The sequence below is a fragment of the Cricetulus griseus genome, chromosome 3, assembly GCF_003668045.3.
Source record: "Cricetulus griseus strain 17A/GY chromosome 3, alternate assembly CriGri-PICRH-1.0, whole genome shotgun sequence".
NCBI classification, from domain to species: Eukaryota; Metazoa; Chordata; class Mammalia; order Rodentia; family Cricetidae; genus Cricetulus; species Cricetulus griseus.
This window is the reverse complement of record NC_048596.1, coordinates 215,767,365-215,788,730: the sequence shown is the minus strand read 5'-3', so window position 1 is coordinate 215,788,730 and position 21,366 is coordinate 215,767,365. Positions and strand designations below refer to the sequence as shown.

The 21,366-nt window shown below is 40.3% G+C and overlaps 1 protein-coding gene across 3 annotated transcripts in view; it reads right to left on the bottom strand.

Moving 5' to 3' along the window:
* Positions 1-21,366, bottom strand: part of Nebulette (LIM zinc-binding domain-containing Nebulette) — a 359,562-nt gene that overhangs the window by 144,748 nt on the left and 193,448 nt on the right. For all 3 annotated transcript variants that reach the window (XM_035441482.1, XM_027405281.2, XM_035441481.1), the window contains exon 4: positions 10,187-10,294. In XM_035441482.1, the coding sequence (XP_035297373.1) occupies positions 10,187-10,294 (108 nt within the window). The remainder of the gene's footprint in view (positions 1-10,186; positions 10,295-21,366) is intronic.

Below are 21,366 nucleotides of genomic sequence, written 5' to 3'. Positions count from 1 at the left end.
TTAAGATCTCTCTCTCTCTCTCTCTCTCTCTCTCTCTCTCTCTCTCTCTCTCTCTCTCTCTCTCCTCCTCCTCCCTCTCTCTCCCTCCCTCCCTCTCTCTCTCCTCTCTCTCTCTCTCTCTCTCTCTCTCTCTCTCTGTGTGTGTGTGTGTGTGTGTGTGTGTGTGTGTGTGTGTGTACTTGCCTTTAAAGGCCACATGAGGGCATGAATCCCTGAAGTTGGAGTTATGAACTAAAGTCCAGTCCTTTGTAAAGGCAACAATCATTGTTACAGTCCTTAACTCTGTCTCTCTGAGCCTTCTCCTAGACCAGCGTTTTGGTATACTTACAGCAAATTCATATATATATCATATATATATATCATATATATATAGAGAGAGATATCATATATAAATATTTGTTTTAAGAATATTATTGCAGGGCTGGGAAGATAGCTCAGTGGGTAAAGGGACTTGCCACAAGCCTGACAATCTGAGTCAATTGCTCCCTGGGATGCACATGGTAGAAGAGAACTATCTCCTGCAAGTTGTCCTCTGACCTCTACACATGTACTGTGGCACATGAGCAATGCACACACACACACACACACACACACACACACACACACACACACACACACACGAGTGCAGAAATGTTAAGTTAAAAATATATTGTAGTCGCAGTAATAATAATCTGTGGCACCATCTGTAAACATTTAAAATATCACTGATGGATTTAATAGTTGTTTATTATGATGATGGTGTGCTCAGCCATTTGCAAATCACAGTCGCAGACAAATTTTCCTAAATCATCCCCCACACAAAACACAGATACACACAGATACACAAGGTGTCAGGAGACAAATGGGAACAATGTGGGAAGCAGATGGGATGAGTGTTTCCATGGGCAGAATGAGAACATGCTCTATATGTAAGTCAGGGATGGGGCTCCCAAAACAGAGTTCCCTGAACTTATACAGAAGATTACAGACAACCTAACACACCTCTACTTTTACATTAATGTGTGCTCCATGCTTTAGAGTCTGCCATTGTTCTCAATGACTTTTAAATTTATTTCTCTTCTGACGCACCATCATCTCTGCAGAATTTAGTATTTTTATCAGTTGGAATCTAGCCCTCAAAGCACAAAAAGTCATGGAATCAAGTTTGGAGCACTGTAAATAATTTCTGCATCAGTCCTGTACAGTGTGGTGTATGCATCTGACCTTTGCCATAAAGCCTGTGATCAGAATGTGTGGTGTTAATCCATCTACTCTAAAGACCCAGGTGATGGGGTGGGGGCAAAAAAAAGAAAACAGGTGACAGGTGGCCACTGAATTCTCTCAGTGACAGCACAGCCCTTTCATTCTGTAAGCACACAAAAATATGGTTTTCCTCCTTAAAGACAGAGAGTGAATAGAGACATACCCTTCAGAGTACTTAGTAATTTAATGTCTCAAATGGCTTATCTGGCAGAAAATGAATGTGAAATAAAGTTATAAAAGTGTTTACAATCAATGCACAGGGGTGGAATGGAGCAACTTTGGGAGAAAATGAGGGCAATAAATGGTTAACTGCCAGCAGTACACTCATGCTGCAGGACACACAGAGGTTCACAGCAGTCGTTAGATTCATTTAGAGAAACTCAGTTTATTTCTCCAGCAGAGCTCTCGCCAGCCAATCTGTATTACAGCCCGCGGGAGCCTTAATATTCTCAGCAGGATCAAGATTCGGGCCACACTGATTCAGCCATTTAATCTTGCACGAGAACAATATTTGGCAGGAAAAGATCCCAAAGCACCGAGGGGATAGCCCAGTGGTTCGCTGTCAGCACAGACTGGGCCAAGAACACTGGAGGGAGAAAGCAAACCACACAAACCGGCGCTGATATCTCCTGCTCTGGCCCTCCACTCAAACGCGCATGTACACTCCACCCACGCAGGGAAACACAGCATCCACACCTAGACAGCTAGTTCAGTTACAAATATGTCTTGAAAGAGCAAAATGTTTTCTTAATGCTCTCAGTTCTGTTACAGAAAACTCAAGACTTAAAAGCACGACTCTACAGACAGGAGGGGAAAAGGAAACAAATTAAAAAATATCCATAATTATGCCTTTGGTTAAATGTTCTATTTTGTTGAGGAAATCTACATTTCTTATTTTATACTTCTGCTAAGCAATTTAGGTGGTTTGATTTAATTTTGAGTATTTTTGAAACCCATACTGACAGGTAAATGGGATTAAGGGGAGAACCTCAGCCTCACTGGACCAATGCCCTTGTAAGGTGTCAGAGCTTCCCACACACACCTGCATACAAGCAAAGGTCACAGAAAGACACAAGGAGGAGGCTGTGATAGTTTGCAAGCCAGGAAGAAAGTCCTCACCAGAGCCCAACCACACTCAAACTTGACCTAGCATGCCCAGGCTCTAGACCAGTGAGAAAATGTACCTCTGTTGTATGACGCACCCAGCCTGTGGTATTTTGTGATATCCACTCATTATGGTGTGAATGAGAAATGTTCCTCCTATCTTGAGGCTCCTGTGTTTGAATACTTGGTCCCCACTTGTGGAAGGTTATAGAAACCTGGGGACATGCCTAGCTGGCACACATAGGCCAATGACAGCAGACCTTAAAGGCGATAGATGCTTCTGGATCTGACTGGAGCTCTCTGCTTCTTGAATTGCCAAGGTCTGAAGAAGCCTATGCTGTAAGTTTTCACCCCCACAGCCTCAGCTGCTCTCCTACACCTTCTCCACCATGATGGGTTGTGTTCTCTGAGCAAAATAAATCCTTCTTCCCTTCTGTCAATTCTGAGGGAGCTTTGTCAGGGCACAGAGAAAAATTGTATACAACTGAAGCAGATCTTGTAAGATCTAAAATTGTTGTGGGCTTTGTTTTGGAAGTTGTTTTATTTGTGGTAGTGGTTTTTTGTTTGTTTTGACACTCTGGCTAAAGTGTCCTAGAACAGGTAGTCCTTGCATTTTCAATATAACTAAATTCTTAGATGACACAATAGGAAGTCATTAGCATACTGAAGAAGTATTGCTACATTCATTCAATAAACTATAGAAATCACTGCATATTTAAGTAGCACACATACAAGCAATATAAACAAGAATGATAAAATTCAAAACTTTTAAACTAAAACTTCTAAAGCTAAAAGACCCTTCTAAAGAGGGGTTTTGACTAGAAGTCTCAAAATGCATTATTATTTTACTTCATTTGGTTATTCAATACACACTTACTGGGCATGGGCTTTATACTAAGTACAAGTCTGAACCCTGGAGATCTTGTACTCTGATTCTTTTGCTGGCTTTTGGGACCTACTCTTCACATTGGGGTCTCCTTGCCCAGCTTTAACACATGGGAAATGCTTAGTTTTATATGCCATGGGAGACCTGGCCTTTCTTAAACAGGAGGAGTGGATAGAAGAGTGGGAACAGAAGGGAGGGTGAGGGGAAGGAGTGGAAGGAGAAGAGGGAGGGGAAACTATGGCCAATGAATGAATTAATGAATTTTTAAAAAGAAAGAACAAAAGAACAGATTAGTCACTCCCCCCCACTTACTGTAGCTTTTATCCTAGGAAAGAGATTATGAGCCCAGGAAAAAGTGTGTAGAAAGCCAAACTGGTCCAGAATGATGGGGGCAGGTGTCAATTCCTTTGTTCTCCAGTTTAGCACAGTGCTATATCATGCCTTTCTAAAGGCCAATATGGGGCAGAGGAGAAAACGACAGTGGTCCTATGGAAGCAGATGACAAGAGCAGCAAGACAGAAAGCAAGGTCAGAAATGAGAAGGGAACCACTGAGTCAGTGTGCATAGAAGGAGAAGCAAAGAGCTTCCTAATCAGCAGCATGAGGCCCCAGGGCTCAGAGATAAGAGCATCACCAAAGCTCCAAGTTTCAGCTCTTGCTAAACCAGGGATAGCCTCATTTTCCATGCAAAGTATTTTGCATTTTATCCTAAAAGAGGTTGTGACCCATGACTAGATTCTAAGAGAAACCATGACACAGTCAAATGTGCGTTCTAGGAATAACTCATGTGGGGAACACCCTGGAGTAGAGCAAAAACAACCAAGACTCTACTTCAGAAACATGTCCTGAATAAAGGAGACAATGTGCCATGCTGGGCATTCTTGGAGATTAAAATATAATAAATGTGAAATATAATGCATGAACTGCCTGGAGACAATGACTCTGCTCTCTTCTCGGAGCACAGTACCTATTCCAGAGGTGAGGGAGATCACTGATTGGTGAGTGGGCACCTTCGACCACAGGTCAGGACTTTCGTTCTCCAGTGGTGTCAAATTGACCTAAACAAGAGGAATGACTCAGAGGAAAGTTCAGGACAGATTAAAGACCAGGCCTGGAAGAAATGGACAAACAGTGTTGACAAGCAGTGGAAGATAAGGCCGGAAATAGTTCTGGCAATTGTGAAAGGTCATTAGTGCCGGATAAAGGGCACAAGAGATTAGGCTTCATCCTGCTCAAAGGGGAGGTCCGAAGGAGGTTGGTTTTTTTTTTTTTTTTTTTTTTTTTTATGGGTCACAGCAAGGTCTTGATGAGGCAGATACTTTGGAAAGAGTCTTGTGACAATGGTGTTTAAGATACAATGGAAAGAGCAAGAGGGTCTTGGAAGGAGAAAAGGCCAGTTATGGGGCTGCCACAGAAATGAAGCAAGAAGAGAGGCTGGGTGTGGAGGGACTGAAGGAAAAGAAATGGAGAGACTTTCACAACAGCAGCACCTCAAGATATCACCCCTGCATCCTTCATCTCCAAGCGGAAGTCACAGGTGCCAATTCTCTGTGGTGGTGGCTCTTCTTAAACCGTCACTTGAGTCAGGGCTGCTTAGTAAGAAACCCTGTTCTTGCCATGCATGAGCAATTACTGGCCTGAGAAATATTTGTTTCTTTAAGTGACTGTGGCTAAAAAATTGGGGATAAAAAGCAGAGATCAGCCTTTGATGTTCTGCCCTACATGAAAAATAAAGCAAAGCCAGGTGTGAGGGAGACCATGAATGGGGAAGAAAAGGCTAAAAGGTAATTTTCCATGTATTTTTCTCAGGAAAGTCTAAGTATTCCTTATAGAAATCCTTTCCCTGAGGAGAGGGGTTGTTCAGAGGGTCTAATTAAACAGTGTGTCAAAGTGTTCCAAAATGCATGAACTATTCATGAACATGTGTTAGACATTATAAGAAAAATATGCGCTATTGTCCCCCAGCTTTCTCTGACATTCTTGATCTCTGCTTTGAGAAAGCATTAGGCTGCTGCCCACTGCTACATTGGACTGCATTAGAGTTACCAGTGGAGATGAGCTGGAGGTGAAATGCAGGCTGTTAAAGTAACATAGAGGCTCACTCTAAAAATACAGGCCTTCAAGGGCTTATTTCTTAGCCATCAACTTCATAACCAATTGATTATGTTAATAAAACTAGTAATGGGTTACAACAAAATACCATCCCATTCTCCTTACAAATTAGTGTGCTGAACTACTTAAAATCAAGAGCTTTCATGTAAATTTTTACTTAATGATGCATGTTGTATTTCTTATATAAGGAGGAAAATTAACAAAAAAATAATCCATTTGTACGCTGCATGACTTTCTAATTTTTATCTTCCTCTCCTTTCAAAAACTACTTCTGTGTTTGCTGTGTACAGAAAGAAAGCAGCTACCTCGTGTCAGTTGTTTGGATTCATATAAGACATAATTGCCTCCTACAGGATAATTTTGCCACCAGTTTACAATTAGCATGCATTTCTCATGCATGAGTTGACCCAATTACATAACAAATTTTACCTTTGGGGATTTCTCGTGACTGCTTGTCTTCTGTCCACCATACAACTCAATTTCACACTGTCAGCAGCTGAACATGGTTACAGTCAGTCTCTGTCAAAATGATTTATTTAAATTACAAACAGAGGCCAAATCCCTAGATAACTGTCCCTACCCTCTCACACTCACCCTCACATTCAACTTAACTTTGAATCAAATCTTTTAATAGTCCATAGACGCTGTATTCAATTATTTAGTTCCAATAATCCAATATTTCTGAAGCTAACTCATAAAGTCTCGGGGAACTAAATCAGCAATGTCCTTGTGAGTTTATTAATGGGCGTATAATTTATTTTACATTCTTAGTCAATGAAAATTTATGTGGCTATATCAAAAGAGTTAGAATTAATTACATTTCAGTATCAAATTACAGACAGCTTTTGATCTTAGCTTTTCTTGCAAAGCAAGCAAGCTTTTCTTATGAATGGGTATACTGGGTGGTAGCAAAAAAAAAAAGTATAGTTGGAGAAAAGGATACATAAATTATAGGCACTCACAGAGTAGGAGAAAGTCTGGTAGGCAGTGGTGGTGTAAGGACAGTCACATAGGCACACAAAACTTTTCCCGCAGTGCAGCAAGGACAGGCATAAATGCAGGCAGGACTGATAATGATACACTTACTATTTCCATCAGTCCGAGAACGCCTAGGACTCTCTCACTGGTTTCTTTTTTCTTTGCTCTTCATATGATACTTTTCTTCCACCTATGACAAATTAGAAAATAAACACCTAGTTTTTATCTACATCATGAAGCTGCAAAAACCTCTTGGGGCTGGATTTTACCATTTTACTTCCCAATTCATCCCCAGACTGTGTGAGCTAATTGAAAGTGCAGCCTCTATGTGTGCATAATCAGGCAAAAGGAAATACATCAGTCATCTCTGGCAGGCCACATCTAGTCCCTGCACTGTGTGCTGAGCACATTGCCTTGCTACCCTGCTGCAAGTACCCTGAGTGAATGCATGCTGAGAGCACTGTCTTGCCACCCTGCTGCAGGAACCCTAAAGGCCCACTCTGTTTAGAGGTTAAAGGGTGGGAACCACCTGAAACTAGAACTGTAACAAGAATCTCTATATGGACCAGATTAAAGATGTCTTAATGTTCCCCATAGGCACAGCATTCCTTGATTCACTTCTGTACATGTGCCTTCCTAAACTATGGTTAATAAACATGCAAGGATATGTAACAATTGGGAGGGGTAAAAGGAGCCTAAGGACAACTGAGTGACTTAACTGTGAAATCCCATAGACCCCGGAGATCCTAAGACAGAATTTTCCACAAAGCTCCTTAGCTGCATGATGCTGCAGGTAGACTTGAAACAAAACCTGAACTTGTAAACATTGTCCTCTATTAAATTTTTCAGCTGAATATCCCAACTTTCCATTAAAAAAAAAAACTTTAAGCCCCCAAAGCATACACAGCCAGTCAAACTTCCTCTGATATGAACATCTTGAATTAAAATGAAGATACCATCAGAACATCCATCACTGGGGAAAATGAGAACTTTGTGTTTAAAAGCCAAGTTCTTTCTTATGGGTAAGTAAATTCCAAAACCCACTTCTTTTCTTGTTCTTTCTGCAGCTATCCTGGGTAATGTGGCAGAAGCACTTTAAATGCCAGTACTTAATAAGTCTCTTGTGTTCTCTGTGTTGTTATTATGGGTACCAAGATAAAGAAGGAAGGGCGAACCCTCATTTACTTCTTTTATTACACAAAATTTGAAAATTAGGGGGTCTGCTTTATCCCACACCCCTGTAACATTTGCAGACTGAGTGGGTATTTCCAAATGACTTCAATTCCTAGACAAATGAACATGAGAGTGTCTGAAAATTTTTCATAACAGTGACAGACACACACACAAGCAATCAAAAATGCCCACTCATCCATAACATATTACCCCAAACACCTAGGAGTTATTAAATTCACAGCTTCATGTCTTTATAGTTTTCCTCAGTCCAAAGGAGATTAACAGCAGCTTAGAAAGAGCTACAAATATCCAAAGGTAAAATGAACTGGAAATATATTCTATAAAGTAGATCACAAAGGAAAATATAAACTATAATGGTCACTCAGCCCCTCCCCATCACCTGGGGTCTAATGGAAGACTCTGCTCACAACTCTCCTCTCTTCCTACCATCAGGGTGAGCCTCACCCAAACAGCTCTAGCAGGAAGAGTCTAGAGTCTTCTTCCCAGTTTAGACACTTGTTCACTTCTTCCTCTCAAAACAGAAACAACCCAAGTCACACTCAAAACTATCTGTGTGGGTTTGCCCAAATATTGTTCAGTGGGTTTAAATGAAAGAGGCCTGGAATAACCAACATGGTAGTTTTCAGATCAAGTCAGATTTTTAACAGGAATAGACCCTGGAGTAATATGGAAAACCCAGTGCAGAATGGAAAAATTCCATGAAGCTGTGGTCTTGTGAGTAATAAATTCACCAGACCTCGGAATATTGTGCAGCTTCCCTTCTTCAGAAGTAGGGCCTTAACAGAAATATTGTAAAGTCTTTTTCTTTACTCTAATCCAATCTTTGATAGGCCTCATCGAGGCTAAATGAACAACTACTGTGATTACTACAATTGGGAACACCAAGAGAATGCAAAAGGGGAGTAGTTTTAAGATATGGTCTAAATTAGATGCCTTTAAAGCTGACCATTGTCTGTCTCATAAGCCATATATCATTGCTGTTTTGAATAGATTGCAATGTACTTGATAACTATAGATTTATACATACCTGCATTATAAGGGGTTTGGCATAATTAAGAATGGATCTGCAAACGACCTCTGGCATTGAATGTAAAGTATATTCCTGCTAATGATAAAGTTGGGTGAAATGATCAGTTATTTTCTAATTATTTATGAACATCGACTTAATTTGAACATATATGAAAAGGCTTACCTTTGAATGAGCTGCAATCCTCATGTTAGCTGTCATGTGGATGTCTTAAGTAGAGTTGCTTAGTTCTTTGAAAAGCAAATTTCTGTGCTAGTCGAACATTTCATATAGAATTGTAGTGGGTATAACATTTTAAAACTCTGAGTAGAACTACCCATGACATACATCCTTAGTTTGTATTTTTTAAAGCAACAATAGGGTTTTGGTTTGAGGAAAGAATGAATAGGAGAAAAACGAGGGTAATTATCTTTGTCATTCATTATTGGCAGTCTGAAAAGTCATAAGAAAAACCAAGGGACAGATACCATCAGGTCTTAGCAGATACCATCAGGTCTTAGAAGTCAACTCCGTCTCTTTAAATGAAAAAGTCAATTCTAATATAAAATGTCCTCAAAAAGATGAAGCAGGATAAACCTTAGAGGATATGATAAAAAGAAAGACTTCTTCCCAGCCTTGAAATAACATTTTAAGCATCAATTGAATGTTTGACCAATAAGATTTTCTCAAACTACATGATAAACTCTAGCTGCAAATAGAGTGTGTGTGTGTGTGTGTGTGTGTGTGTGTGTGTGTGTGTGTAAATATACATAGATGTGCATGTATCTCATGACCATGGCCCAATATCAGTAATTTAAATCCATCTACTAACTATAAGTATTTCTTAGAAATTAGGGCTATATTACTTATAACATCTACATGCACAAAGTATGTATATACACATACTTGTAATACCTGTATAAGTGACAGCCACAATCTCATGAAACAGTGGTATAAGCTTTGCATGTTTGCTCATAACTATATCATACACAGCTGTTGATTTCCATTCTGGATATCTGATATTGAACTACTCCTTTGAAGAAAAATACATTTTGACACATTTCACATAATACTGTGGAAAAATATAATCACAGATATGAATTACAAAAGTTAAGAATGAACCATTTATCCAACTTTCTTAAGTACTGAATTCACATTCTAATGTGCCTTGGACTTCTGCCAGTCCCAAATTTTGTTATTTTGGAAAATATATTATGAAAACGATGTGGCTTCCAAGTAGAAAGTAACTACATATGCAAATGTTTATTTCGAAAATTAGGTGTAACAGGATTCACAGATATCTAAAGTATACACATAATTAGAAAATATCAGAGTTTTTTAATATTACCAAACTATATATTAACTTTATATGGTTATCTACAGAAAAAACTGTCAGAATTTTTAATTACAAACATTTAATTTTGACCAAATTTTAAGGCTTGGAGACATTCAAAATATATGAAGAAGACACTGAATTGTAACTGGTAGGTGGTAGATAACTGTGAAGAAATCCGAGGGCGAGGATTTAGTAGGTGAAGTTGGCATGTTTTATGAGTAGACTGAACACCACTCAGCAACAGATATGCTTCACACTCACTTAAGCTCCCATTCCCATCCAGAGACACATGCCAGAGTCATCCCGTCACCAGGAAAAGGGGCACCTACGTTACTGATTTGCTCCTGGGTCCTCTTCAGCCTCTGCAGCTCAGGGGTGTCTGTGACGATGCTGAAGCCCCTCCCTTTGCTTTCTTCAAAATCTCTTTTGTACTTGACCTGACAAGAAAGAGGAAAATTCATATGTTTGTAAGCAGGAATCACAGATCCCATTCAGAATAGTCAGGGGCCTCAGGAGCTGCTGGAACTGGAACCAATGCCTACATGCATAGCCCAGTTCTCAGAAAGAATTACCCTGAGAGGCATGGGGGTGGGGAGGGAACTAAGCCAACTAGGTAGTTTGTGTTCCAGAAGCTTTCCCTGTGACCTGTCTTGTCTTTAGGAGGCTACCTAACTATTCTGTCCTTTCTGGTTTCATCTGTTAAATGATGATAGCAACAAAAGCTATTTAACTGAACGCAGGGAAAAGATCAAATGAGCCAGTAAATGTTAAGTGGCTAATCTGTACATATAAGTATTCCACAATGGTTACTATTATCATCATTAATGCTACTTTTTAAACTGCCACTACTGAAGAAAAGAAAGTAGAAATTAAATATTTTATTTAATATTATAAATATAGTACAAGGCCCATCTTGTCAGTGAAAAAGCAGTACTTGGAGCTTGGGCTGTCCTAAGTAGGAGGGACACAAATCAACAGCCAGCCCTGCCTGTATGAAACTCCCCTTCCACATCCTACAGCAAAGCATAAAGCATATGGATGTGATTACACTGTGCTGCAATGACAGATGTCGAGTAGATAAATACTTATGAAAATATTTATAAAGAAGGCCACACCTCAGGACTAGACAGCGTCTTACACTGACCCTTGGTATGCTGTGTGCAGAGCTATATAGATGCTTGTGGAGGAGGAATACAATTCTGTAATCCCAGCATTCAGAAGTAAGGCAGGAGGGCCAAGAGTTCCAGATCAGCCGGACCTGCACAGTGAGATTCTGTCTTTAAAAAAAAAAGATGTCAGGGGAGGGGACTGGGATGTAGCCTAGCAAGGTCAAACCCTGGGTTCAATCCCAACACTACAAGTAAATTAAGAGAAACAGACTCTTTTTAACAAGACTTCTAGGGAACTGGGGGCTGGAACCCCAGATAAACTCTACAAAGTCCATCTCCTGTTAATCATACAGTGACAGTTTGTAACACCAGCAAAACACTTTTAGTAATGACTGCACACCCACGTTATTATCTTCATTATTATCTTCCGTTTTTTTTTTAAGACCAAATGAAGAACAATGGAAACACATGTCCATAGCCCATGTAATTTCCACTTTGCATTTAGAAATAAGAGCCCAGAGTTAACGATGAACTTATGGATCCTGAATAGGTTTGGAAGTTGCTGTAGTGGGGCCATTTCACTGAATCGCACCGTATTTATAAACTCAATTCTGTCAAAGTATCATTAGCCTTGAGGCTACTGGAAGATTTTCTTCTGCCGGATGAGCTCGAAAGAAAAAAGTTAAAAACCTTGATTAAAAACAAATGGGAAAATTTAGGAAATTCATCAGTTTCAGCTTAGGAATATCTAATTTTCTCTCCATACTTTCCTTAATATTCTCCATAAATTCCTAAAAGTCCTAAGACCTTTGCTTTAGTATTGCCATAAATAAGTGATCCAATAAATGGTTATTTTTTTATCGCAGAGAAAATGCTGAGTGAGCTTGGCCTTCTAACCTCTCTCTACCAGCATCAGGAAAGCATCAGGCACGTGTCTGAAGACACACAGGCCGGCACCCCGTCTCACAGTGTCAGTTTGCTGAGGGAAGCTGATCTGCTTTGCTGGTAGTGAGCACAGCTAGAGACAGGGTAGTAAACCAATGGAGATGCAAAAAGATCACAAGGTAACCATCATAACAAGCACAGAAACCTTCCAGGGAGGCCAGTCTACCAGTCACAGCCTTCCATCCCTCTGCAGCTCCTGAGAAAGCACCATAATTCATTCTTTCTGCTGTTTGTCTTGATTTCCAGAGAAAAAAGGAAAAGAGAAAAATATACTGAATACTGGAATTGTAAGTTTGGAACAGATTAGCATCCGGCAGTCCTCCTCACATTCACAGGACACCTACGAATAGTTTGGTTTGGGCCTGCCTACTCAAGTGACTTGTTTGGAAAGTGTGCAATCTTCTCTGTAAATGGTTCTCAGTGTTTTAGAAGCTGTTTCTTCCTTTGTAATGATGTGGTACACTCTCAACACCCACTCAAGCACCGACCACCCAGTATTTGTTTACTATATCCAGGGAGCCATGGAGCCATTAGTCAACTCTGTCTTTTCCACACCCCCACCCACTTGCATCCTACCCAGCTACAGAGCACCTGCAGTGGCTCATGGGAGTGGCGCAACAAATGTTTCAGAAAGAAGAAAGCCAAGAAGAAAAGAAAGAAGAGGAACTAACAAGAGACTGCTATTCAAACCTAGAGATCTGAACTCTTGTTTCACCAACAGGAAATCAAAACGGCCAGAGGACCACGAAGAGGGATAAGAGCCAGAACTCTCAGCTGAACACACAGACCAGATTTTGAAAATAACTGCTACTGCAGTGTGCTTATGAATTAACTTACCTGACACATTGATTCAAGTATTTATTGAGCCTCATATAAGCTGCCCTTCTCCTGGCCTCTCCCCAGCAAAAGAAGAAAAGAAAAAAGAAAAGAAGAAGGAATGCCTTTTCTTCCCTGTGCTCAGCATTGGGTGTAAAACTTTCTTGTCAGGTCCTTTGTCCACTCCACTGTTTCTCAAAAGCAGTATCATGATGATTGCACATATAACAATGGCCTCCAAGGAATGGCATCCTCTGGACTTTCCCCCTTAAGATTTTACTTATGGAGTCATGTGCTCATTCAAGAGTTGTTCCAGGTATGGAAACAACACTCCAAAGAAAAGTGGACTCTCCTTACCCTCACGAGATTATGACACAACACAGAGATAGAGAAGATACATTCAAAATCAAATGAATGAGGTGCCAGTGAAGAGTCCTAAAGGAAGTGATGCAACACAGTGACATGCAGTGTCAGAAATGCAGACCATTTAGGGCATTCAGAGGAGACCCCAAACAGGAATTGACTTTTCAGTGAGTCCTACGGGGCTTGGGAGCAAAGGGAATTCCACACCCGCCTCTGAGCAGAGCTTTCCAGATGCTGGGACCTGGTGGTGTCAGGCCTTCTACCTTTGAAAATGCTGAAAAAGTCTACTTGGCTATAAGAACGAAAGTGAGAAGGAGATGAAAGGAAGAAGAGGATGCAGAACAGCTATGTACATGCCCAAGGGATGCTGGCTTTTCTTCCACTCGAGACAAGAAGCCAATGGAAGAGTGTCAGTAGAGCTATGCCACTGCTGGCTTTCATTCCAACAGCCCCCTCTGGAGAAGAACAGGAGGAAAGCATGGGTACAGGCAGGACTGGCATAGTGTAAGTGTAAGAACCTCTTCACAGTGGTCCTCCATCAGCAAGCACTTCTGAGGCCACAAGATGTAGCAGAGTTCTGGATCCAACCTCAAGACCTTGCCATCCTGGAAAGCTATCAGGCAGCTGTACAATCTCCTTAAGGGGGACAGGAAAGCCAAGGAGATGAGAAGGAAAAGCCAAGATGGCAGCCTGAGGTCAGAAAGAGTATGTGCTGAACCTTACTTGGGAGGGGGTGTATCTCAATGGGCCAGGGAAGAAGGACAAGAAGGAGCGGGCAGGGAGTTTAGCCTTAAGGCAGCTTGTTGGAATATGCTTGATAGAAGCCTAAAGCCTATGGGCATATTTACGACTGGCTCATGTTCCTGTGCTTGTGATTTCATATCTGATACAATGAAATCAATAACCAATTCCACCACCTTGCTAGACAAAATAGATGCATCCGATTCTGCTCATGGGAAGGTTGTGAGGAATATAGAATCATAAAACTACATGGAAAATTCTTAGTTTGATCTGCAAAATGTCCTCAACTAGGTACTGACCTGTGCATCTCAGTAGAGTCTAAGATGCTAGAGAATGTGGGCCATATGCTTCTTCAGATTGGTGCTCTGCACACCTTAGAGGCTTAATAACCACTTCACAATTGGTTACTATTTGGTCTTGGTCTTGTGTTTTTAAAAGCCTAAATGCAAAACATTGGTTCACCTACAATGCTCTGTGAGAATTAAGCACAGGAAATCTGATTAAAGGTGAAGTTAATTCTAACAAATACTAAGTCAAAGAATTGAGTTCAAAGGTAAATTTGCTTTTTTATAAATTAATGCCATAATTAGTAAATGCACGGTTAATTAAATAAAATTAAAGTTATAATTACCTCTTCAAAACATAATCAAAATTCATTAAAAGTAATTTCCATGAATTCTCATTTTCAAATTAGCCATCCATAGCATCATAGAGACACTTGTAGATGTTTACAAATTTTTCAGGTTTCCATGTAATGACATCCAATTCTATCAGACTCAGGGGTCTCTTTTTCAAAAGCGAAGCCTATATTTTATTACACAACAAGTAATCTAAATATACAATAACCTAAAAATATATAATGCTTTTATTAATTTCTGTATCAGCTCCATAATGATGATATGCAAGATACTTGACTATGTCTGAGTAGTTAACAGCAGAGAGACTCAGCCATGGAAAATTTGTCTTGTGCCTCAGATGCACCCCTTACTAGCTATGTGACCTCAAGCAAGATATATAACCTCTCTGAGACTTTGCTTCCTCAAGTACAAAACAAGTATAATTGAAATAAAATACTGAAAGCAACTTTGTATGTAAGTTAAATGAAATGGTGATAATGCCTGCCATCCAGTAATATCTGCTATGTTCCAAGTTCTGTACTGATCTCTTTACATATCATGGGAATGCAGACTAGCTAGGTACTTCAGCAGGTAATGTGTAAGAAGCACAGAGCATCCCTTTCCCATAGGCAAGTATTTACTCTATCCCAGTGATTAAACATCCAGGGTAAATATGCAGCCATTTGGTGGGCACCGTGCCATCGGCAGCTGAGAAATCCTTCCATCCTCTTTTCTTCAAAATAGAAATAAATAAACACAGGAAATCAAAATTTAAATGTTCGTGGAGTCTCGGATAAACACTGGCAGGTAGTCATTTTGGTCCATTGTATAAAAAAAGGAAGTTTGACATCTCAAAGCTAGCAAAAAGCAGAAATCCCACCATTCTGGCAACTTCACTGACATTATTTTCCAATTTACCTGAGAATTTTTAAAACATGCTGAAGTGGAAAATGTTAAACCGATCACAAATGAGGTATAACAAGGCTCTGTGCACAGGTAGAGATGGGCACTGGAACACTGAATGGTTCTTAGGGGCAGTTTCTAGGGGAGGGTGTCAGACAAGCTGTACAGTTTAACATTTAGCCCCTTCATTACCCGTGATAGATCCAGTGGTGCCACAAAATGACAAGGAGAATCACTCAGAGTTGAGTGCAACCCAGCCTACATGTCACCACAAACATCGTTCTGCTATATCACGGTTGATGGCAACAATTGTCCACTTGTCCAATTAATGGTGAGCAGGTGTGGGGTACCAATGCCCAAAGTGTGGTATTGGTGAAAATGTTGATTCAAAGCAAATAAATCAATAAACAAACAAAGAAAACTGGTGCCTAAATACACAAATCCTTTTAATTTTTTATCCTTTAAAAGATCTACATGATTATGATTTTTAATGCCAACAGCTCAACTTACACATGGTATAGAATATTACTAAAATCAGTTAAATTAAGGTACTTCATATAGTTAAATGACTCACACACAGCACAGAATATACCAAAACCAACTGAACTAAGGTACTGGGTACATTCTTAAGTACCTATTTTGACTTATAAAGACCTGGGAGATGAGCAGTTTCCAGTTAGGAAATAGTTTAGCAAGAAGTTAGAAACTTAGAACACAAGCTACATTCCAACTATGAAGAAGAAAAAAACCAAAGTAAACTAGGAACCAAGAAAATGTACACAAACAGTCAAATTAACACAAAATATCATAAGGAAAATAATGTGTCCTTAGTCTCCAAGTGCCACAGCTGATGAAAGGGACAGGCAATTCTCCTACTCTCTTACCTATGCTTGCTCCTAACAGATGAGTAATGCCATTAACATGGTTCCTAACAGCCCTCCTATACCTGTGGTGACAGGCCCCATCAGGCAAACACAAACTGCTCATTTATAGGAAAGCATGCTTCCTCTGTGTCTTCAAATATAGGGGGAGGGGAATCCCTAAGAGTGAAGATGAAAACTAATGAGAAGTAAGACTATTTTAAAGGAATTATTCTTCACATGTACAGTGCACATTAATGGCACTAAGAATGCTTCCATGTTGAAAGTTTGATCCTCAGTGATGGAGCTCATCCACCATTTTTAATCAAAAAAAAATAAGACTATTTTCATAAAGCTGAAATTTGTTTACAATATATGCATAAGAAATCTGACAAGCTGTTTAAAAGATCTGTGTTAAACTAGATATATAGTACTTGTTCTGTTCTTCCATGGGAAAGGATCTCTTCAACATACTACATACTTGTGGCCTCTTGGCTTGTTGGATAATAGTGATGGTTTCAGGTTGATTACAATCTCAGTGTTAACAAGTGTTAGCATGAAGTCTTCCTGCTATGCAATAGTGCCTACCATTTATTAAGGGCTTGAAGGCAGTAGACATTGTACCAGATACTTCACAAACCATTTTTCTTAATCTTCAAAAAATCACTCTCTAAGAGATCTATTTTACCATTTTTTACGCATGAGAAATATATGGAAACCTATATGGGGTCCACCTAAAGCCTACTCTCACCTACTCCCTACTCTGTCTTCCCAGGGATTCTTAAGACTTTCCCCTTCTTTCACAGCCTACATCCTTAACCACGGACTGATTCAAAGATCATCATTAGAACTAACCTAGTTCAAGTCATCAAGATTGGGAGACCTGAAGATTGGGCTACAGAGCAAAGAGAGAGACTCCACTCTGGCAACTAAAACTCTAAGATATAGAACTCTAGAATTATTTATGGCTATGCTTGCCACTGCCCAAACCCACTGGCTAGATGCAGCTCCACGTCCTGTCTTGAAGGCCTCTGAGTCCTGGTATTGCAGAAGCCCTGGAAGCCACACTGCTGCTCTAGAGCTTGAAGCTTGTTGCCTTTAAGCTATCATTTTGAATTCTTTTGTTTCGAGATAATAAGAATTGAATTTTGTATCATGTGCAGCCAAAAAATCCTAATGCAGAAAATTGAGGCTTACTGGCTACCATCTAAGGTTAATACTGCCACCGAAGTAGTAGAACCACAGACTCCAGCTGAGACTTGCTGCCCCTGAAGTCTGCTCTACCACCCCAACATCTTCAAGATGCCAATTTGAAGATCATGTACAAGTCACTGTCCTTTTAAGGAAAATGAAGTTTTAATGTAAAATTTAAAAGAAATACCAGTATTTCTTTTAAAAGACTTTAAAAGGTTTTTAAACAGTGTAAACAAGATCTTAAGTAATTTTCCCATGACTTACAGTCACTAGTCAGTATTGGGCCTTTAATGGCTACGAATGTTACTAGTTAGATGCCCAATAAGTATACATCAAATGAGTAGCTAAGATGAGACTCTGAATGAGAGGCAAATGAGTAGCTGAGACCAGCCTCAAAATGAGACTCTGAAATGACTAAGTCCTGCAAGTATCTAAATTAATTTGGTATTTCAACAGGGAAATATTAGATACCAAATAATCCACAGATTGACTGCTAACTTTTCTCGCCTGCCTTCCTGTAAATATTCACATATCATGGCTCAGTAAGTACAGGGTATTCTAGGGGTATAGTTGTCCTGACCCTCGGGACAGCAACCTATGGCAAGAAGTCCAGGGAGGGGAATGGGGACAAGAGACTCGAGAGAATGACCACAAGACAGGATTCTAGCTTATATAGTCAGTAGTATAGGGGTAAAGGGGAGGGGGAGAAGAGGCCAAGAGCTAGGTGTTAGTTCAAGCAGGCTGTCAGAAAACTATAGAAGGAGGATGTTGGCAGGTAAAAAGTTCATGGGTGGTGGGGTGAAGGAGGATTACCTAGGTAAGTGGTGGGACGAAAAAAGGTTGCTTAGGTAAGTGGGCCTGTAGTTGGAACAAAGGATTGACGTCTGGGTCATGTTGTTCCTTCTGGGTGCTCATGCTTCTAGAAGTCATTTATAATTAAAAGACAGTTCTATAACCGTGTGTCTTGCCAAGTTTGGCCTAAAGGTTCATGCCAAGCTGTATAGCTCCCAACATAGGGGTACTTAGAGTCTTCTCTTATCTGCTTCAGAAAGGCCCCATATAGGTGGGTGCATGGTGAATGTCTAGGTGAGTACATGTCTATGTAAATCTTCCAGGAGGACTTAAGTTATCATTTCCCTCTAGAATAAACATCTCAAGAATCGTTTTTCCCCCTTATACTGTAGGAATACAGGAGAATTGGGTTGTATAGTCACAAAGAGAAAGAAGAAAATGAGACCCTTAAGGGTATCCTAAATGGGAAAGAGGGGTGATTTGGAGGGTGCCATGAGTGATTTTACTTCACTGAATAATCCTGATTTTGGAATGCCACTCTGCCAGGGCCCATGCACATCACACTCAGACATTTCCACGTAAGTGAGAATACAGCTATTTGAGAAACAGGAATATGTTGGCATTGCCAACAAGCCAGGTGGTCTCACTGTTTCGAAACCATCTGGTCTGAGTTTTCTCTTTGTCAGCACCATCAATACATCAGTAGCAAGAGCTATTATGAGAATTGTATGTGTTTCAGTCCTTTAAATAAACTCAAACAAAACTACCCTGAATGTAAATTTGTTATTTCTTTGAATTGTGCTTTCAGGCTAGAGTGAAAGCCATATCAAGACAGACTCAAGTTACACTCTAAAACCTACCTTCATCACATAGCTTCACAAAACCATATTGCATAATGCTAAAGGTACTTTCAGCCCAACTTGAGCAGCACCCAGAGGATGTGTCAGCCTCTAGCATGGTCACTTTCATCTAACCCACCACTTGCAAATTGGAGAATTTTCTCCTGATACAGCTGCCAGAACAAATCAATATATTCAGTGTGCTCTGTACTGGGTTTAGATACTGAGACTGCTCAGATGTGGTATGTAATGAATCCAGGGCAAAGAGGCTCTAGGAAAGTTAGATCTAATTAATCAAAGGTTCTATGGCTCCTTGTCCCATGGACATGACAAACTAATAATGGGAACTCACCAAGTCACCACCTGAAAGTTCCTGCTCTGACTGCAAAGCAGGGCAGCCAGCATGTGCTAAAGAATGACTGGCTTTTTCCTATCCCTAAAATAAGGGAGGCTGGCTTACTAAAAATGCAGGCTCTCCACAGCACACACGTGCGAACAGACACTGGCATTAATAAACCCCATATCCTAAGACCTTAATCTTAGCTTCAGCCAAAGATAAAGTTCCCAGGCCCAGATGTTTTTATCAGAATACTCAGAGTCAGATCTCCCTAAATGCCAGCATCTCCCCTCCAAGGCAGGCCTCCATTTCCGTGCCCTTTAGATAGAAGCCAGAAGTCACCATGTCACATCCACTTAAGAAGGGACAAATTAAAGAGGTTAAAGTAGTGACCTCAAGTTAGAAGAGAAAGAAAGTAAGGCCATGGAGATGGCCCTTCCTCTTCCCAGCAGGTCATCCTCGGCCCCTTTCTTGGCACCACTGTTTGACTTGTCAAAACTGCTTTTCTTCATCTGCACCCGACATCTAAATCATCCGACGGGCACGTAACCTTATCAAATTTCTAGTTACAGTGCAAATAGAGGTAACAAACCATATCCACAGAAATGGGTATCAGCTACACAAAGAGCTGGGGCTGCAGCCCAGAAGACGGCCACTCCAGGCCTGCTGGCCTGAGAGCCCAGCAGAGGGAGGAGGTCTGGGCAAGATAAAAGTCTCATTCCACCAAATCCAATCACTGCTCCCATTCTCCTGCCCGAGATCAAATCAACCAAAAGGCTCCACATCAGGGTGGAAAAGCATTGTGAAATCAATGGTGTTTATCCGCTCCAACTAGCACTTAAGCTTAAAAGGCAAATGTAACTAAAGCATGAGAATGATAGCTTTGAAGCCCTGGGCCCACTACAGAACACAGTAACACATAGAGTGATGTCACAAAATACCATTTCCTAGAGCAGTATTGGTATAAGGCTCAACATAGCCTCAAATAGCTCCCTGTTTGTATTTATTTGCACAGGACAAATGGGGAAAATAGTAGGTGATGGGTCACATAAAAACATCACCATTTGATCAAAATTCATTATGGGCAGGAATGAAACTGTCAGAATAGTAATCATTAGCATGTATAATTAATATATGCTAACAAAAGCATTTTTTTCAAAAAATTAATCATCTTAAAAACATGGGATAGAGTATTAATAGTCTTGCATGTGGTTGTATGTACAGGTGGAGGTCACCAGTCACCGTTGTTGGTCCTCAGAATCCATCCATGCTGGTATTTGGAACAGGGTCTCTTATGGGCCTGGAGCTCATAGATTGGGTTACACTGTCTGCCTAGCAAGCCATGGGGATCCACCTGTCTGTCTCCTCGGCACTGGGATTACAAGCAAATAATAGCCATGTCCACTAGGTTTTTAGGTGGGACCTCACACTGGCACAGCAAGAATTTTACTAGCTGATCTCTCTCCCCAACCCAATAAACCTTTTAAAAATCTATTGTTTGTTCTTTAGTTTAAATGCTCTGACTCACAAAATTTATGAAAACACTACCAAAAATTAGTGAAGTAAATATTTTTTTAATGTAATGAGCTAGGCAATCTTCTAATTAAAGGGCAAACTCAAAATTAGATTTAACTTCATTGGACCATAAACATCTCACTCTCCTAGCTGAGGCCTTTTAATTCCAGTCCCAGAAAAGGCTCAGCCAGGCTGAAATATTCAAATCAGGACACCAAATCCTTCTAATTTTTTTAATGAAGACAGAGCAGTAATAGCCAAAAGTTCACTACATCAGGATAAGGGCGCTGCATCTGTATGTTACTCTACTTGCCAAGGTTTTTTTTAGTAAAATTGACAGGGAGAAGTAAGGAGATAATCTCCAGCATTTGGAAAGTCTGGGTGGTATGGTTGGGTTATAAAATGCCTCCCAGAGACGCTTGTGTCTAAATGCTGGGTGGTCAGTTAGTAGCTTTATTTAGGGGAGGTTATGGACCCT